The 14,295-nt window shown below is 35.0% G+C and overlaps 1 protein-coding gene and 1 long non-coding RNA gene across 4 annotated transcripts in view; one reads left to right on the forward strand and one right to left on the reverse strand.

The window, feature by feature from the left end:
• Positions 1 to 14,295, reverse strand: part of LOC126728952 (L-type lectin-domain containing receptor kinase SIT2-like) — a 111,965-nt gene that overhangs the window by 41,112 nt on the left and 56,558 nt on the right. The window contains exon 2 of one of the 3 annotated variants that reach the window (XM_050434726.1): positions 10,421 to 10,875. The exons of the other annotated variants lie outside the window; for them this stretch is intronic. Coding sequence (XP_050290683.1) covers positions 10,604 to 10,875 — 272 coding nt within the window. The 3' untranslated portion in view covers positions 10,421 to 10,603. Of the gene's footprint in view, positions 1 to 10,420; positions 10,876 to 14,295 lie in introns of those variants that run through there. 3 annotated transcript variants of the gene reach the window in all.
• Positions 1 to 14,295, forward strand: part of LOC126729095 (uncharacterized) — an 82,237-nt gene that overhangs the window by 35,227 nt on the left and 32,715 nt on the right. The window lies entirely within an intron of this gene.

Genomic DNA, 14,295 nt, shown 5'->3' on the forward strand with positions numbered 1-14,295 from the left:
AATCGGCATCAACGGACACTCCACGCGCCCTTATGCCCCACTTGAAGATGGGCGCGTCTAACCCATGCACCATTGGGAATCCTGCAAGCGTCATCCGAGATGCCATCACTTGACACGTTAGCCCTAGCAATTTGCTGATGTCATCCTACCTACGTGATCGTTGACTGCCACAGTAGTTGACCATTGACTTTGACTTTGACCGTTGACATTTTGCAGTCCAGGTGCTCCAAACCTAGTTTTTCCCGTAGATTTCATTTTTGTGGTCCATTTTTACATATTTTGCTTCTAAATGAAGAATAAGGACATGTCTTCTTCTTGTTGCAATAATTGTCGCTGATAATTCAACAAACGCTTTTACAAATTTTGCAAATATTTTGGCCACAATATTAGGACTTGCTATCATCACAACAAATCAACAGTTTTAATTTTTGCTGCTATTGTTACTAACACAGAGCGTGTCCAACCAATTGCTCCCGACTCTACACAGTCTAAGTCTTCAGGACGCACTTTCACCATGTCCACAAATGACCTTAAAAACATCATCGCTAATGTCATTTGTATGGTTGGTAATGCATCTTATTCCTCTTCTCTCTCAGCTTTATCTAGTATGTCTCATTTCTCTTGGCTTATGGATTCTGTTTGTTGCAATCACATGACACTTCACTCGTTCTTATTTTTTGAACTTAAACCTGCACCACACTCTCTTAATATTCACATAGCAAATGGTTCCACAATATCTGGTTATAATATAGGTTTCGTTTCGACCTCCAACCTCTCGGTTCTTGGGGTCTTTAATGTTCCTAACCTTTCTTACAATTTATTTTCTGTGGGACAATTAGCTGAGTTGGGTTATCGTATTATCTTTGACTATTCTAGGTGTATTGTGCAGGATCCAAGGACGGGACAGGACCTTGGGATCAGTCCCAGAGTTGGGCATATGTTTCCCAAGGACAACCTTCGTCTTCCACTTGTTGCTCCTATTTCTATTGCTGCAGCTGCTGCAGTTTCTTCTATTCCTTCCTTTGCACTTTGGCATGCTCGACTTGGTTACACATCTTCCTCTCAGGTACAACAATTGGCTTCTAGAGATTTGTTAGGTTCAGTGCCTACAGAAAATTTTGATTGTGTTTCATGTCAGTTAGGAAAACAACCAGCTTTGCCTTTCAATACTAGTGAATCAATATCTATTGATATCTTTGACCTTATTCATTTTGATGTTTGGGGTCCTTCCTTTGTCTCTAGTATTGGTGGATCTCGATATTTTGTTGTCTTTGTTGATGATTACTCTCGCTATAGTTGGATTTTTCATATGACACATCGTTCTGAATTATTGCAAGTATATTCTAATTTTGCAAAAATGGTTGAAACTCAATTATCCAAACGTATCAAAAATTTTTGATCTGATAATGCTCTTGAGTACACTCCATATGCTTTCCAAGCTATTTTGCATTCCTATGGCACTGTTCATTAACTAACTTGTCTAGGTACCTCTTAGCAAAATAGTAGAGCCAAATGAAAATTTCGTCATATTCTTGACACTGTTCATGCTCTTCCTCTCTCTGCCAAAATTCCTACTCCTTTTTGGGGTGATGCTACTTTTCATACTATATATGCTATTAATCGCATTCCAAGTCCTGTTATCCAAAATCAAACTCCATATGAGCGCCTTTTTGGGTCACCTCCAAACTATCACCTCCTTCGGTTCTACTTGTTTTGTTCTTCTTCAGCCACATAAGCATAACAAACTTGAGTCTCGGTCAAGGCTTTGTTGTTTTCTTGGCTATGGCGAAACTCAAAAGGGGTATCGGTGTTATGATCCTATCTCTCATCGTTTTCGTATCTCCTACAATTTTGTCTTTTGGGAACATCGCTCATTTGTCGAGCTCTCTCACTTCCGTGCCTCCCTATCTTCCTCTTCTGTCTTAGATTTTTTTCCAAATGAGACACATATTCCTTTTGTAGCTACTCCTAATCCTCCTGTAGCTACTTTTGATTCTCCTGTAGACTTCTCTGTCCAACCATCAGATATCCTTAATCCCTTTTCTAGTTCACCTTTTAATGAACAGGTGGAAAATGAACAGGTCGAAGACGAGCTACCCAACCCTGAGCTTAGGTCCCCTGCTCCTGCTCAACCTGAAGATCTTTCACAAGACATTCCAACTTGTCACTCAACTCGGATAAGATCCATTCTTGCACATTTACTTGACTATAATTGTTACACTGCCCTTACTACACTGCACGGGCCTCACACCTATCGTGAGGCTTCCACTAACCCTTTATGGTAGATTGCAATGAAAAAGGAACTTGATGCATTATCTAAAAACCATACTTGGAATTTGGTGACTCTCCCCCTTGGGAAATCTGTGGTTGGTTGTAAGTGGATCTACAAGATTAAGACTCGCTCTGATGGGTCGATTGAGTACAACAAAGCTCGTCTTGTTGCAAAAGGTTTTACACAGGAGTATGGGATTGATTATGAAGAGACATTTACTCCAATTGCTCGTATCTCATCTATTCGTGCCTTCTTAGTTGTTGCTATTGCCAGTAAATGAGACATTTTTCAAATGAATGTCAAAAATGCATACCTTAATGGTGATTTAAGTGAAGAAGTTTATATGCAACCTTCTTCTGGTCTCTCTGTTGAATCAAACAAGGTTTGTCATCTTCGACGTGCAATTTATGGCCTTAAACAAACTCAACGAGCTTGATTTGCCAAATTCAACTTTACCATCTCTCACTTGGGTTACATGGCCAGTCATTATGATTCTGCCTTATTTCTTCGACGCACTGACAAATGCACTATTTTACTTCTCTTGTATGTGAATGATATGATCATGATTAGTAATAACCTTAGTGGTATTTAAGAACTCAAGGATTTTCTTAGTCAGCAGTTTGAGATGAAAGATCTTAGACATCTCAGCTACTTCTTGTGTCTTGAAATCACTCATTCTACAGACAGACTTTATATTACTCAAGCCAAGTATGCCTCTGAACTCTTGTCTCAAGTTGAACTTACTGATAGCAAGACTGTTGACACTTCAGTTGAGTTTAATGCGCATCTAACTCCCTCAGGAGGGAAACCATTGTCTAATCCCTCTCTTTACAGACGCTTGGTTAGTAGCCTAGTTTATCTTACTGTCACTCGTCCAAACATTTCCTATGCCGTTCACCAGGTGAGCCAGTATCTGTCTGCTCCACAATCGACTCACTATGCTGCTATCTGTGCATTCTTCGATACCTAAAAGGCACTCTCTTCCATGGTCTTTTCTACTCAGCTGAGTCTCTTCTTGTTCTTTGTGCATATTCTGATGCTGATTAGGCAGGAGATCCCATTGATCGCAGGTCCACCAGTGGTTATTGCTTTCTTCTTGGTTATTCTCTGATTTCTTGGCGAAGTAAGAAAGAAACTCATGTGGACCGCTCCAGTACTGAAGCAAAATATTGTGCCCTTACTGATACTAGATCTGAGCTCCTTTGGCTATGATAGCTTCTCAAAGACTTAGGTATATCCACATCCTTTGCTACTCCTCTTTATTGTGACAACCAGAGTGTCATTTATATTGCTCACAATGATGTCTTCCATGAACAGACTAAACACATCGAGATCGATTGTCATTTTATGCCATGATGACTTTCATTGGAGAAAAAAAAAAATTAAATACTACTTAATCAACCCACTTTCTATGCCATGGTGACTTTCACAAATTAATTGAGTTTGAAAAAAATGAATTTGAGGTGGTGAACTGAACAATTTATATTATCTATATTTAATTTATTCAAATAAAAAATAGAGAGAAAATATAAAGGAAAAAAAGAGTATATGATGTGGTGGATGAGATGGCAAAATAGGAGGCCTAAAAAATTAATTGTAAGGCTTTCGTTATTAGGTATATCATAGATATAATTTGCCCAAACTCATAAACTTAAACTTTTGGGTTGAATGGTATCCATATATGTTATATAAAGACCTCAAATAGAATCTCCTAAGGTATTATCTCTCAAACTTTTTTTTATGAATAACATTTCATTCAAAACTAGAAAGATAGAAAGTGCAGTTTTTCATAAACAATGAACACAAACATAAAAAAGTAATAGAAGAAATAATTTTTTTTTTTAACAAAGTTTAGCTACAAACTTGGTTGTAGCTAATGACTACAACTCATACTAGAAAAATTGATATGATTACATATTTTGAAAATGCAACCGTTAAATTGTATGTTCTTTATGTCCTTAACATGCATGTCAAATTTCGTATTTATCGAATGTTATTTACTATTCGATTCATAAAATTATTTTGTATGCATAATTTTAGACTATAAAAACTTGAAATTTAAACATTTGATTGATGACATATATAGTTATTGATCTTTGATTTTTTGAAAATTTTACAAGCATAGAGAATATAAGAAGAAAATGCAATCTAATGATGATTTTGTCAAAATTCAAAATCCAATGTTTTTGTCCGCAAAGTTTTTGTCTTATGCTACCTATATATATTTCTCTTAATCCACACATGGTCAGTATGAACAGCCGAGCAGGAAAAATGGTTGTTTTAATCCCTTCTTGAATTCATACACACAAAGGACGGAATGATATCTCTACTATTCCTTAGCACACCATTTTAGAAAAGTGTATGGGACCTTGGCATCGCTTAAAATGAACAAAAGAAAATTCTAGAAATTAAAATTTTCCATGTGAAAGATACTTGTGCGTACAAGATCTTGGGAAGGTTGCTTTTTCATGCTATAGGCACCTGTGAGCAACTATATGTTACTTCAATGGTTCAGATCAAACTCTTATTTCAATTTGATCTATTAGAAGCAGTCAAAACATATACTTCACAAGAAATTTATTTGGACAGTGGCTTTTGAAAATAGATTACATTGCTTTTAAAGTGAATCTTTTTTAGAAATAAGTCAATAACGTTTCAAGACTGGCAATTCAGTTGAAAATTTACAGCTCAATTTAGTTTAGATTTTACAAGCAGTGGTCTTGTACTTCTACAGTTCTACTGAATGTTTCTCCATACGTTGAGTAAAAGAAAATGAAGGTTTTGGATATTAAGGATTTGATGCTCCAAAAAAAAAAAAAAAAACCATTTGTGCCTTCAAAATCTCAAGGTAACACTAAAATAAGATATAGAAGACTACTAAAATTATACATACTATTCATGGACTTGTGCGATGTGCAAGAAAATGAAAATATTTTGTAACAAATGAATAAATAGGTTATCTATAACAAATATGCAATTTGAAAGTGTTTCAAGTTTGCATTATTTTTAGTATAATATAATGTATTTATAATTAATGGAATAAAAAGTTTAAATTTCATAATCATACGATCAGCAACAATATTATGGGAGGATGAGAAGTCGAGGACAGGAGTGAACAAGAAGAGATCAATGCCAGAATAACACATCTCGAAAAACACTATCAAAGAATCCTCGGGGCAAATACGATAACACAACCACAAGCCTAAGGAAACTAGAATGCCCGAGGACCCCAAGGATACTGACGCATCCTTCAAAGGACCGAAGTCCAATACTGAAAACCATCGAACACAAACCGAGGAAGAGAGGGAAAGTTGGTCTCAGACCAAGAAAGAGGAGAATACAAATAAAGTATCCATTACCTCAACATTCAATGCTCTGAACGCACTTAACTGGCCACATTAATGTGGAAATGACCCCTAAACAATGTCATCACAGCTCATGACCCAGTGTAGAAACCTTCTAGTAAGACCTTGATGGGACAAGTATCAAGGGAAATGAATCATAGCCCTCCAAATGGAAGGCCAAGATACAACGTGGGTGACTATATAAGCCAGAGAGGCCTCTGTGAAGAGGGGATGAAACATCTAAAGAAAGAGAAAAAGAAAGTAACACCATTTTAATACAAGAACAAGTGTAAATCTGTACCTCGAATCAATCTTGAGGAACATAATTTAAGCAAACTGAGACTATTGTTAATCAATTTCTTTGTCTCATACTCATTCCTAGTACTTATCCTTTCATTTCAAGTTTAACTAATTTAAACAAGGGTAACAAAGGTTGATTGGCATTCCATCTCTATAAATTAATTGTATGAAGTAAAAATTAGCCTGTCTTATTTTTGCCCGCCACAAATATTTACATTTTTGGGTACGTTTTTTAGTTATTTTTTGAAAATTTTATTTAATTTTATCATTATTGGTTCATTAATTTGAACAATTTAGGTCAATAGAGAACACATTTATTCCTTTGTTTCATAAGGGTAAAGGTATTATTCCTTTCAGAACATTTATTCCTTTCAATTGCCAACTCCCTTGGAATTAAATCCCGCTAATTTAATTCAACCATTCTCACGTGAACGTTTAGCGCTTCCCCCATTTTCATCCTCCCAATTTAATTAATTCCTTTCCCCCTTTATTCTCTTCTTATCTCAATAGTGTAGTGTGCAACAGACCACTTTTCAATTAGAGTTTTCACAGCTTTCGACCTTCAATTTTCAAGTTAAGCCTTAGAAGAAGAACTCATGAATGAAAATGATCGTGATTAGAAGCTGTGAGTTTTTATTGATTTCTTAATTTTAGTCACTGCAAAGCTAATCAATTATGAGGAGTGATTAGAAATTGTGGTTTTTTTTTTTTGGTTAATTTAATTGTGGGAGCACTATGCTTTAGTTGGTCTTCAATTCATAAACTTGAAGGTTCTTAAGAATTCATGGAAAGGTTGATCCTTTATTATTATTTTTTAAGAAGTTTTTTAAAAATCCAAGGCCCATTAGTTATTTAGAATAGAAGAAGGTTGGGTCGGGTTATGCTATTCGGCCCATTAGTTTTTTAATATATTTATAGGATTAGTTTTTTTTTTTTTTTTTTTTTTTTTTTTATGGAAATATCCGGCCCATTAATTATTTTTTTATTTAGGACCCTAAGGACCCTTTCTTCTAAATTCGAAAAAGCCCAAAACAGCCTACGGCTCCTTTTCCCTTTCTTTTTCTTTTTCCTCTCTTCTCTGTCTATCTGCTTTTTGAGAAATAACAAGAAAGAACGGTCTTCTTATACCTATGGCAACCATTACTGGGTACAATGATGTGGCTGTGGCTGTGGCCGTGGCGCCGAATCACCCAAACCCTCCTGCTAAGACCGTTGATACTCAGTCTGTTCTCAAAAGGTAGATTTGGGTTTGTCAAGAATTTGGGTTTTTCTTTATTTTTTTTGTGACTTTAATTATATGCTTAGGATTATTGAATATATGTAGACAAGCTGTTTGTTGAAAGGTTTCTTAGAGGATAAATGGGTTGTTTTGAGGTGTGGGTTTGTCTATTTGTTATGGATTATTGAGTTCTTGTTTTGGGTATTTGTTTCTGACTTTGTATGGATATTGGGTTCATGATCTGCACCTTCTGTTTGTAAAAGGGTTACTTAGAAAGCTAGATGGGGTTTTTTTAGGGTATTGGCTTTTTTGTTTTTTTTTTGAATCTCTGAGAATATAGATGTTGAAAACTTGAGAACTTTTGAATTGGCTTTTTATGAGGGGTTTGTAGGATTTCTAATGCTGTTTCCTTTGTTATTGTCTTATGAAACAAGTTGCAATCTGAATCCATGGCCTTAATCATAAGAACCTTAATAGTTAATGGAAATGTTGATCCTATTAATAATCTTTCTTTAGAATGCACTATGAGGAGAGTGTTCAGATCATTATTGGTACATTTATTACTGTTCACTGTTTATTATCTTGAGATTGCAAGTATTTGAATTTCAATTAACTTAGCTATCTTAGTGTATAAGGTTTGTTCTTGTTGAATTTTAAGGGGGGAGGAAAAAACAAAAACCAAAAATTTTGAAATCAAAATTGACGGTGATTAGATTGATAATTATGGTTTAATTAAATTTCAGCATTCAGACTAGATTTGATTTCTTTTTTCTTCGGATTCTGTTGAATGGTTGTTATTTGCGGACTAATGTACAACTGTACAAGTAGAGCCGATTGTTGAGCAAATTGATATGCTTGATGGTTTCACAGGAAAACTTTGATTTGGATGCAACTAAGAGTTCCGTCAGGTATTGTTAGGTACTTGTTATCTTTCTTAGTGTTATGACATTCAAGACTATCATGAGATTCATTAAATTTTTAGTAGAGTGATGCTTGTATTGTGTGTTAAAAATGTTCTCAAGGGGATGAAAGCATGTTGCTCTGCCCAGCCGACATGAAATAAACGTTGCTTCTGCATTCACATATCTACAAGTCTATATTAAGTTATATTACTTTCTTCTTGATATTTAGTAGGTCGATAATTGATGAAGGCCTGTACAGATATTTAAGATTACAAACATTGAAGGACGATCAATTGTATGATTTATTCTTCCCTTAAATTTTTAGTTTATTTATTTGGACTTGATATAAAATTTGACACAGTAACCTTTTTAGTTTACTAATTCTTAATTTAGTTTTCGCACAAAAACAATTTCTATATGTACTAGTATAATCATGCTTACTTCTTTTTCATAGAGCTTGCCTGTAATTGTACATGGCTTTCTTATCTATTCAAGAAGCTCACAATTTGGGATTTGTTTAGAAAAGTAAAACTATGAATATTAATTTGCTTCCAGTTTACATGCAGAACTTTCTGTTTTGATTAAAATGTCATTTTTTAAAAAATTTTAACGTGTATGCATTAACATGTCATATTGAATATTTTCACTTTATTTTTGTTCAAGGAAAATCAACAAATCTGGAGGCTCTATGATGCATATTTCTCTCCACCATTGCTAAATTTTGCTTGTCAAGTAATGTGGTGTTGTATTGTATTGAGAAGGAAGATGGGAGCTTTTCTCCTCTCCAGTCAAATCTCTCTCTCTCTCTCTCTCTCTCTCTCTCTTTTATTTTTTGTTTATATTGTATTTTTCTCTTGATGATCAGGGTCTTCAACAAAAACTTGGCAAAAAAAAAAAAAAAGCCAATTAGAAACATATCCAGAAGTTTGGAGATGGTAAGCAACATGTAAAAGGTTTTGGAGACCTAGAGAAGCTCTGCTACAAAGTAGTTTTATAGACACTCCATGGTGGTGCTGGTAAGTTAATAAAAAAGTTTAACATATGCCTACAAGAAAAATAAAATAAAATCCATGCAATTGTGTTGGGCAAGAAGCAAAGGTAACCACTGAATTTTAAAGGTGGTTGGAGATGAGAACTTAAATGGAAGTGTTACCTAGATGGCATGGCTTAACAATTCCCATTGAGTAAACTGTTTGTAAATGTATGTAGTCATGCTTTATTGTTATAACTATAGTCAACTATGCAATGGTCTAATGTTTTTGGTGTATGAGACAAGTTATATGTGATATATCAATGACATGTTCTCCATGACTGTATTTTGGTTATTTATTCTTTTGCTTATGTTGGTGTTTAATTCTACTTTTGTTTTTTTGGTTTCTCTCATGCTTCTTTTATTTGATCATTGTTGTTTGGTTGCTTGGAAAAAGATCAAAAAATAAAACTCTTGTGTATGTGTGGCTAACCATTACATGTGACAAGACATATTAAAGAGTGGAGTATTGTCCAAATTACAAGGAGTGGAGTATCATCCCTCATTCAGGGGAAAATGGCTATTTAGCCTTAATGTTTGAACTATGTTGCCAAATAGCCTCTTTTTCAAACTATGTAGTAAAATAACCCTGTTTTAGAACTCGATATTGCTAATGTTGAGTTCTGCCTAGAACTCGACTTTAGCAATGTCAAGTTCTATGCATATTTTAAGTGGAACTCTACACAAAATTTCAAAAAAAAATCTAAGTGGCAAAATATGCATATAACTTGACATTGCTAATGTCCAGGCAAAACTTGACATCAGCAATATTGAACTCCAAAATAAGGGTATTTTGCTACGAAGTTTGAAAGGGTATTGTTTGGCTACATTCCAAAATTAAGGCTAAATAGCCATTTTTCCCCTCATTTCCCTACTTCCTATCAAATGTATGCTCATATATGGATTGGAGAATAATTATAGTGTATTTGTGATGATGCAATACATTTTATTAATAAATGTTATTTAGGAATAGAAAATTTCCCTTTCTTACCTTTTGATTCCCTGAGAGAGTGATTATTTTGACTTCAACAATTGAGAAATTGTTTCATCAAGTGTATATGTATCATACATTCATGCAAAAAATTTCTGCACATTTGTGTAGGTTAGTGACTAGCTAATTTAAAAATAGATGATTTTTATATTCATGGATGATGCCTTCTTAAAGGATAGCAATCACTGGCTATGGGCTTTTAGTAAGCTGAAATTTTTTTTTTTTTTTTTGATGGGATAGTAAGCTGAAATTTAATGAGACACATAATACAGTTTCTGCAATTCCCTACTTAAATATTGATCTATAGAACTTGTTACATCGGAATCTATCTTATTTTAGTACTGGTTAGAGGATAAGTAGACTACTAACTAAATGCAGTTTCTATATTAAGCCAAACAAATTGTACACATCACATTCTTCAAAATTTACTCTTTTCTCTTCTCTCCACCCCCAAGCAATCAGTAGGCTTTCTATTTGCCACCAGTTGATTTGGTCCCAACCATTAATCCATGGTCTATATGACCCATAGCATGAAAAAAACTTATTCAGCAATTATTTATGTGGATTGAATCAATGGTAGACAAGGAAGCAGCAGAACCCTTGCCAGATGATGAAGGAAACAACAATAAGAAATCATGCTCTTCATTACCTTTAAATGTACCAAAAAAAGTACTTCCATCTGGTAATTCTGGTAGATTGGCATTGCCATCCAAAAACTGCATCACTTGCCTCATGCTAGGCCTAGTTGCTGGCACTGAGTGTGAGCAAAGCAGGCCTAATTTCAAAACCAATTCCATTTCCTCCCCCACATAATTACCTTCCAATCTAGGATCACTAGCATCAAGGATAGCTCCTCTTCTCCAGCACTCGAACACCCAGTCAACCAAAATTATGTCTTCGGTCAGTCCTTGTAGCCCTATAGGCCGCCTTCCACATGCCACCTCAAGCATGAAAGCCCCAAAAGAAAACACATCAGTGCAAGTGGTTGCCCTTCTTGTTCTAATAATCTCTGGAGCCAAATAACCTACAGTTCCAACCACATGGGTGGTTTGGGGATTTGTACCGTGGTCATATAATTTGGCAAGGCCAAAATCACCTAGCCTTCCATTCAATTCAGCATCTAATAGAACATTGCTTGCTTTTACATCCCTGTGTAGAACAACTTGTTCCCATTCTTCATGGAGGTAAAGAAGGCCAGATGCTACACCTGTGATGATTCGAAATCGTTGAAACCAGTTAAGGTTTGGTTTTTCATTGCTATATAAGAACTTGTCAAGGCTTCCGTTGGACATATAATCATAGACCAAGAGGAGTTCTCCTCTTCGCCGGCAATATCCCAGGAGCTGGACCAAGTTCCTGTGCCTCAGTCTTCCTATGCTAATAATCTCAGCTACAAATTCCTTCATCCCTTGTTTGGAATTATGGGAGACTCTCTTGACTGCAATTTGCACATTGGAAGAAGGAAGTATTCCCCTATAAACCTTTCCAAAACCTCCTGCTCCAAGAAGCTCGTTGTCTGAGAAACCCTTTGTTGCTTTGTAGAGATTCTTATATATGAATCGGTGAGGACCATACTCCCTTTCCCAATCTTCACGTATTTCTTCATATTTCTTCCTTCTTATAATGTAAGCAGCTCCAGTGATTGTTATCAGCACAAGCATCACTGCTATGAGAAAAACCATGATCATTAGTCTTGGTATCTCTTTTGCTCTCCTTTGTCGAGGAAATGAAGGAAGCTTCGAAACATCAAGGCTTTGTGCTTGTCCACTTTTATTAAAGCTCCATCCTAGAACGTAGTGGTTACTTGGAATAAGTGTACCAGTTGCTGCAGAGAAACCAACATGCATAGATTCCAAGAGATACTGAGACAGATCAATGGACTTTGACATGAGAGGCTGGTTTGGTTTTGGGATTCCATTCGGGGCTAGTGTTACATTCAGTAACTTTTCTGCCTCATCATAGTCTATCCAAAGATGCATTGGATTCCCACTTGTGAGCTCCAAGCTTATATTCTTCCCTTCTTTATTGGAAAAATACATTGCAGAAGCTGAATCAGTTGAGTTCAGGCTATTTACATCGATTCCCACATGATTTTTATCAATATCTCCAAATTCTGGATTCAGAGTAGGGTCAAGCTCGATGGCCAAAATGTGGTTTGAAGCAAGGCCTTCATTTGAAGAATTGAAGAGTCCTAGATACTGATTTCCTACAGCGTTGGTGAAGTTACTTGATAGACTGATGGTGAAGGCCATGCCGTAACCTCCAACATTTGGCACTTGTGGAACAATGGCAAATACAAAGTTTGTAGAAAATGAGAGAGATGGACTTAAACCTGAGGAAGTTGTGTTGAATTTTAAAGGAAATTGGAAGAAAGCGTGACCAACTTGCGGGGATGAAATGTTTACGGTATTGGTTAGCAGCAGTAGGCCATTGCTGGTAATTTTAGCAGATCCATCAAGATGCAGCTTGGCTTGAAGGAAGCCATTGTAGATGAATTGGTTTTCATTTTGAGCAAAGACCAGGGGAATATTGGAAATATAGAAAATTATCAGGAAATGAAGTGATACAAGGATTGTAGCCATTGGGAAAAGTTGAAAAAGGCCCATTTTTCTGAAGAGAGGGGTTTTGGCTTGATTAAGAGTCACTTGACTCAGAGATATATGTCTTCTTCTTTGCCCAAGTTTAACAACAGTATCTGTGTTATTATAGTTATGGGATAACTGAACAATTGACTCACAAAGAAGATAGTGTGTCTAGTCAAGAAGGAACTGTGATTGGAAAAAATGCAATCCTGGTCATCCATGTTTTTTTCAAGTATGATTAAAAAATGTTTCTTGGTGCATAGACAAGGGAATCTTGTAAGTCCGCTTCCTTCTCTATTTCAGTCAGCTAGTATTTCTATCAGCTAGTATGACTTCTATATATTGCGTCAATTGGACAATTAATGTTTGGTAGAAATCTCATCTATCAATCAACAACATACTTTGACCCAGCAGCTAGGAGCAATCATGTTAGCTGCCACTATTGACTTTAAGCAACGAATAAGTCTAGTGTCACATATTGTAGCACAATAAATGCCACAACTTGCTCATATGGCGAGTTGTGATTGGTGGAGGGGTGTCCCCACATGGACTCACCATCACCTCTCCCCCATGGGCGAGTTGTGGAGGGCTATAAATCGAGTCGTAAAAACTCGGTTTTCATGGTCTGATCACGTCTGATGTGGCGTTTTATCCACGTGACGTCTACTTGGAAATCAAGTCTCTAAGGCTCGATTTATAAGCCGGTCTTTTTTTTTTTTTTTGACCGAAACAAGGTAGAATATTATATTTAAATAAAACAAATACAAAAGGTGTATAAGGAAGGGTCTTGAGCCATGTAGGCCTACCCAATAGCCTGGGCACTAGGACAAGGATAGACTACCCACTGCCAAAAGCAAAAAAAAAAAAAAAAAAAAAATGTATAAAATACAAAACAAAAGTTGGATAGTCATAGAAAAATGTATAAAATACAACTAAAAGTTGAGTAGTCACAATCATTTCATAATTAATTTAATAATTATTTAAAATATAAATAAATATAATAAATTAGTAAAAATGGAAAATTTAACTAAAATAGTTCAAATAAATATAGAAATTGAATTGGTTTAAGAAAACTTAAGATAGGTTAAAAAAAAAAAAAAAAGTGTGAAAAGTTGGAGTGACAGAAAAAACAAAGGAAACTTAGATGAAAGAAGATAAATATAGGAAGAAGACTAAAAGTAAAAATGGCTGACTTATTGTAGAGATTGTTTTAAAAGGTGTGGTGCAGAGTAAACTTTGGGAAATGGAAGCCTTGGGGAAATAAAAATAAAAATGGGTGAAGTTGATGTCTTGATGAGACCAGACGTGATGCTGAATGAAGGGAATAAAAAGAAAAAAAGTTTTAAATTTGTTTTAGGTTAGAAATTAAGATACTTTTACACAATATTTTTATAATATTTTTAAAATAAATTCTTATGTCGAATTAATATTTAGAATAACGTTAATTCTATAATAAATTCACCATAAATCTTAAGTTGAAAATGTTTATTTGCAAAATAAATTTCTATATTTATTTGAACTATTTTAGTTAAATTTCCAATTTTTACTAATTTATTATATTTATTTATATTTTAAATAATTATTAAATTAATTATGACATGATTATGACTACTTAACTTTTAGTTGTATTTTATACCTTTTTCTATGACTACCCA

Source organism: Quercus robur, chromosome 1, assembly GCF_932294415.1.
Source record: "Quercus robur chromosome 1, dhQueRobu3.1, whole genome shotgun sequence".
Lineage (NCBI taxonomy): Eukaryota > Viridiplantae > Streptophyta > Magnoliopsida > Fagales > Fagaceae > Quercus > Quercus robur.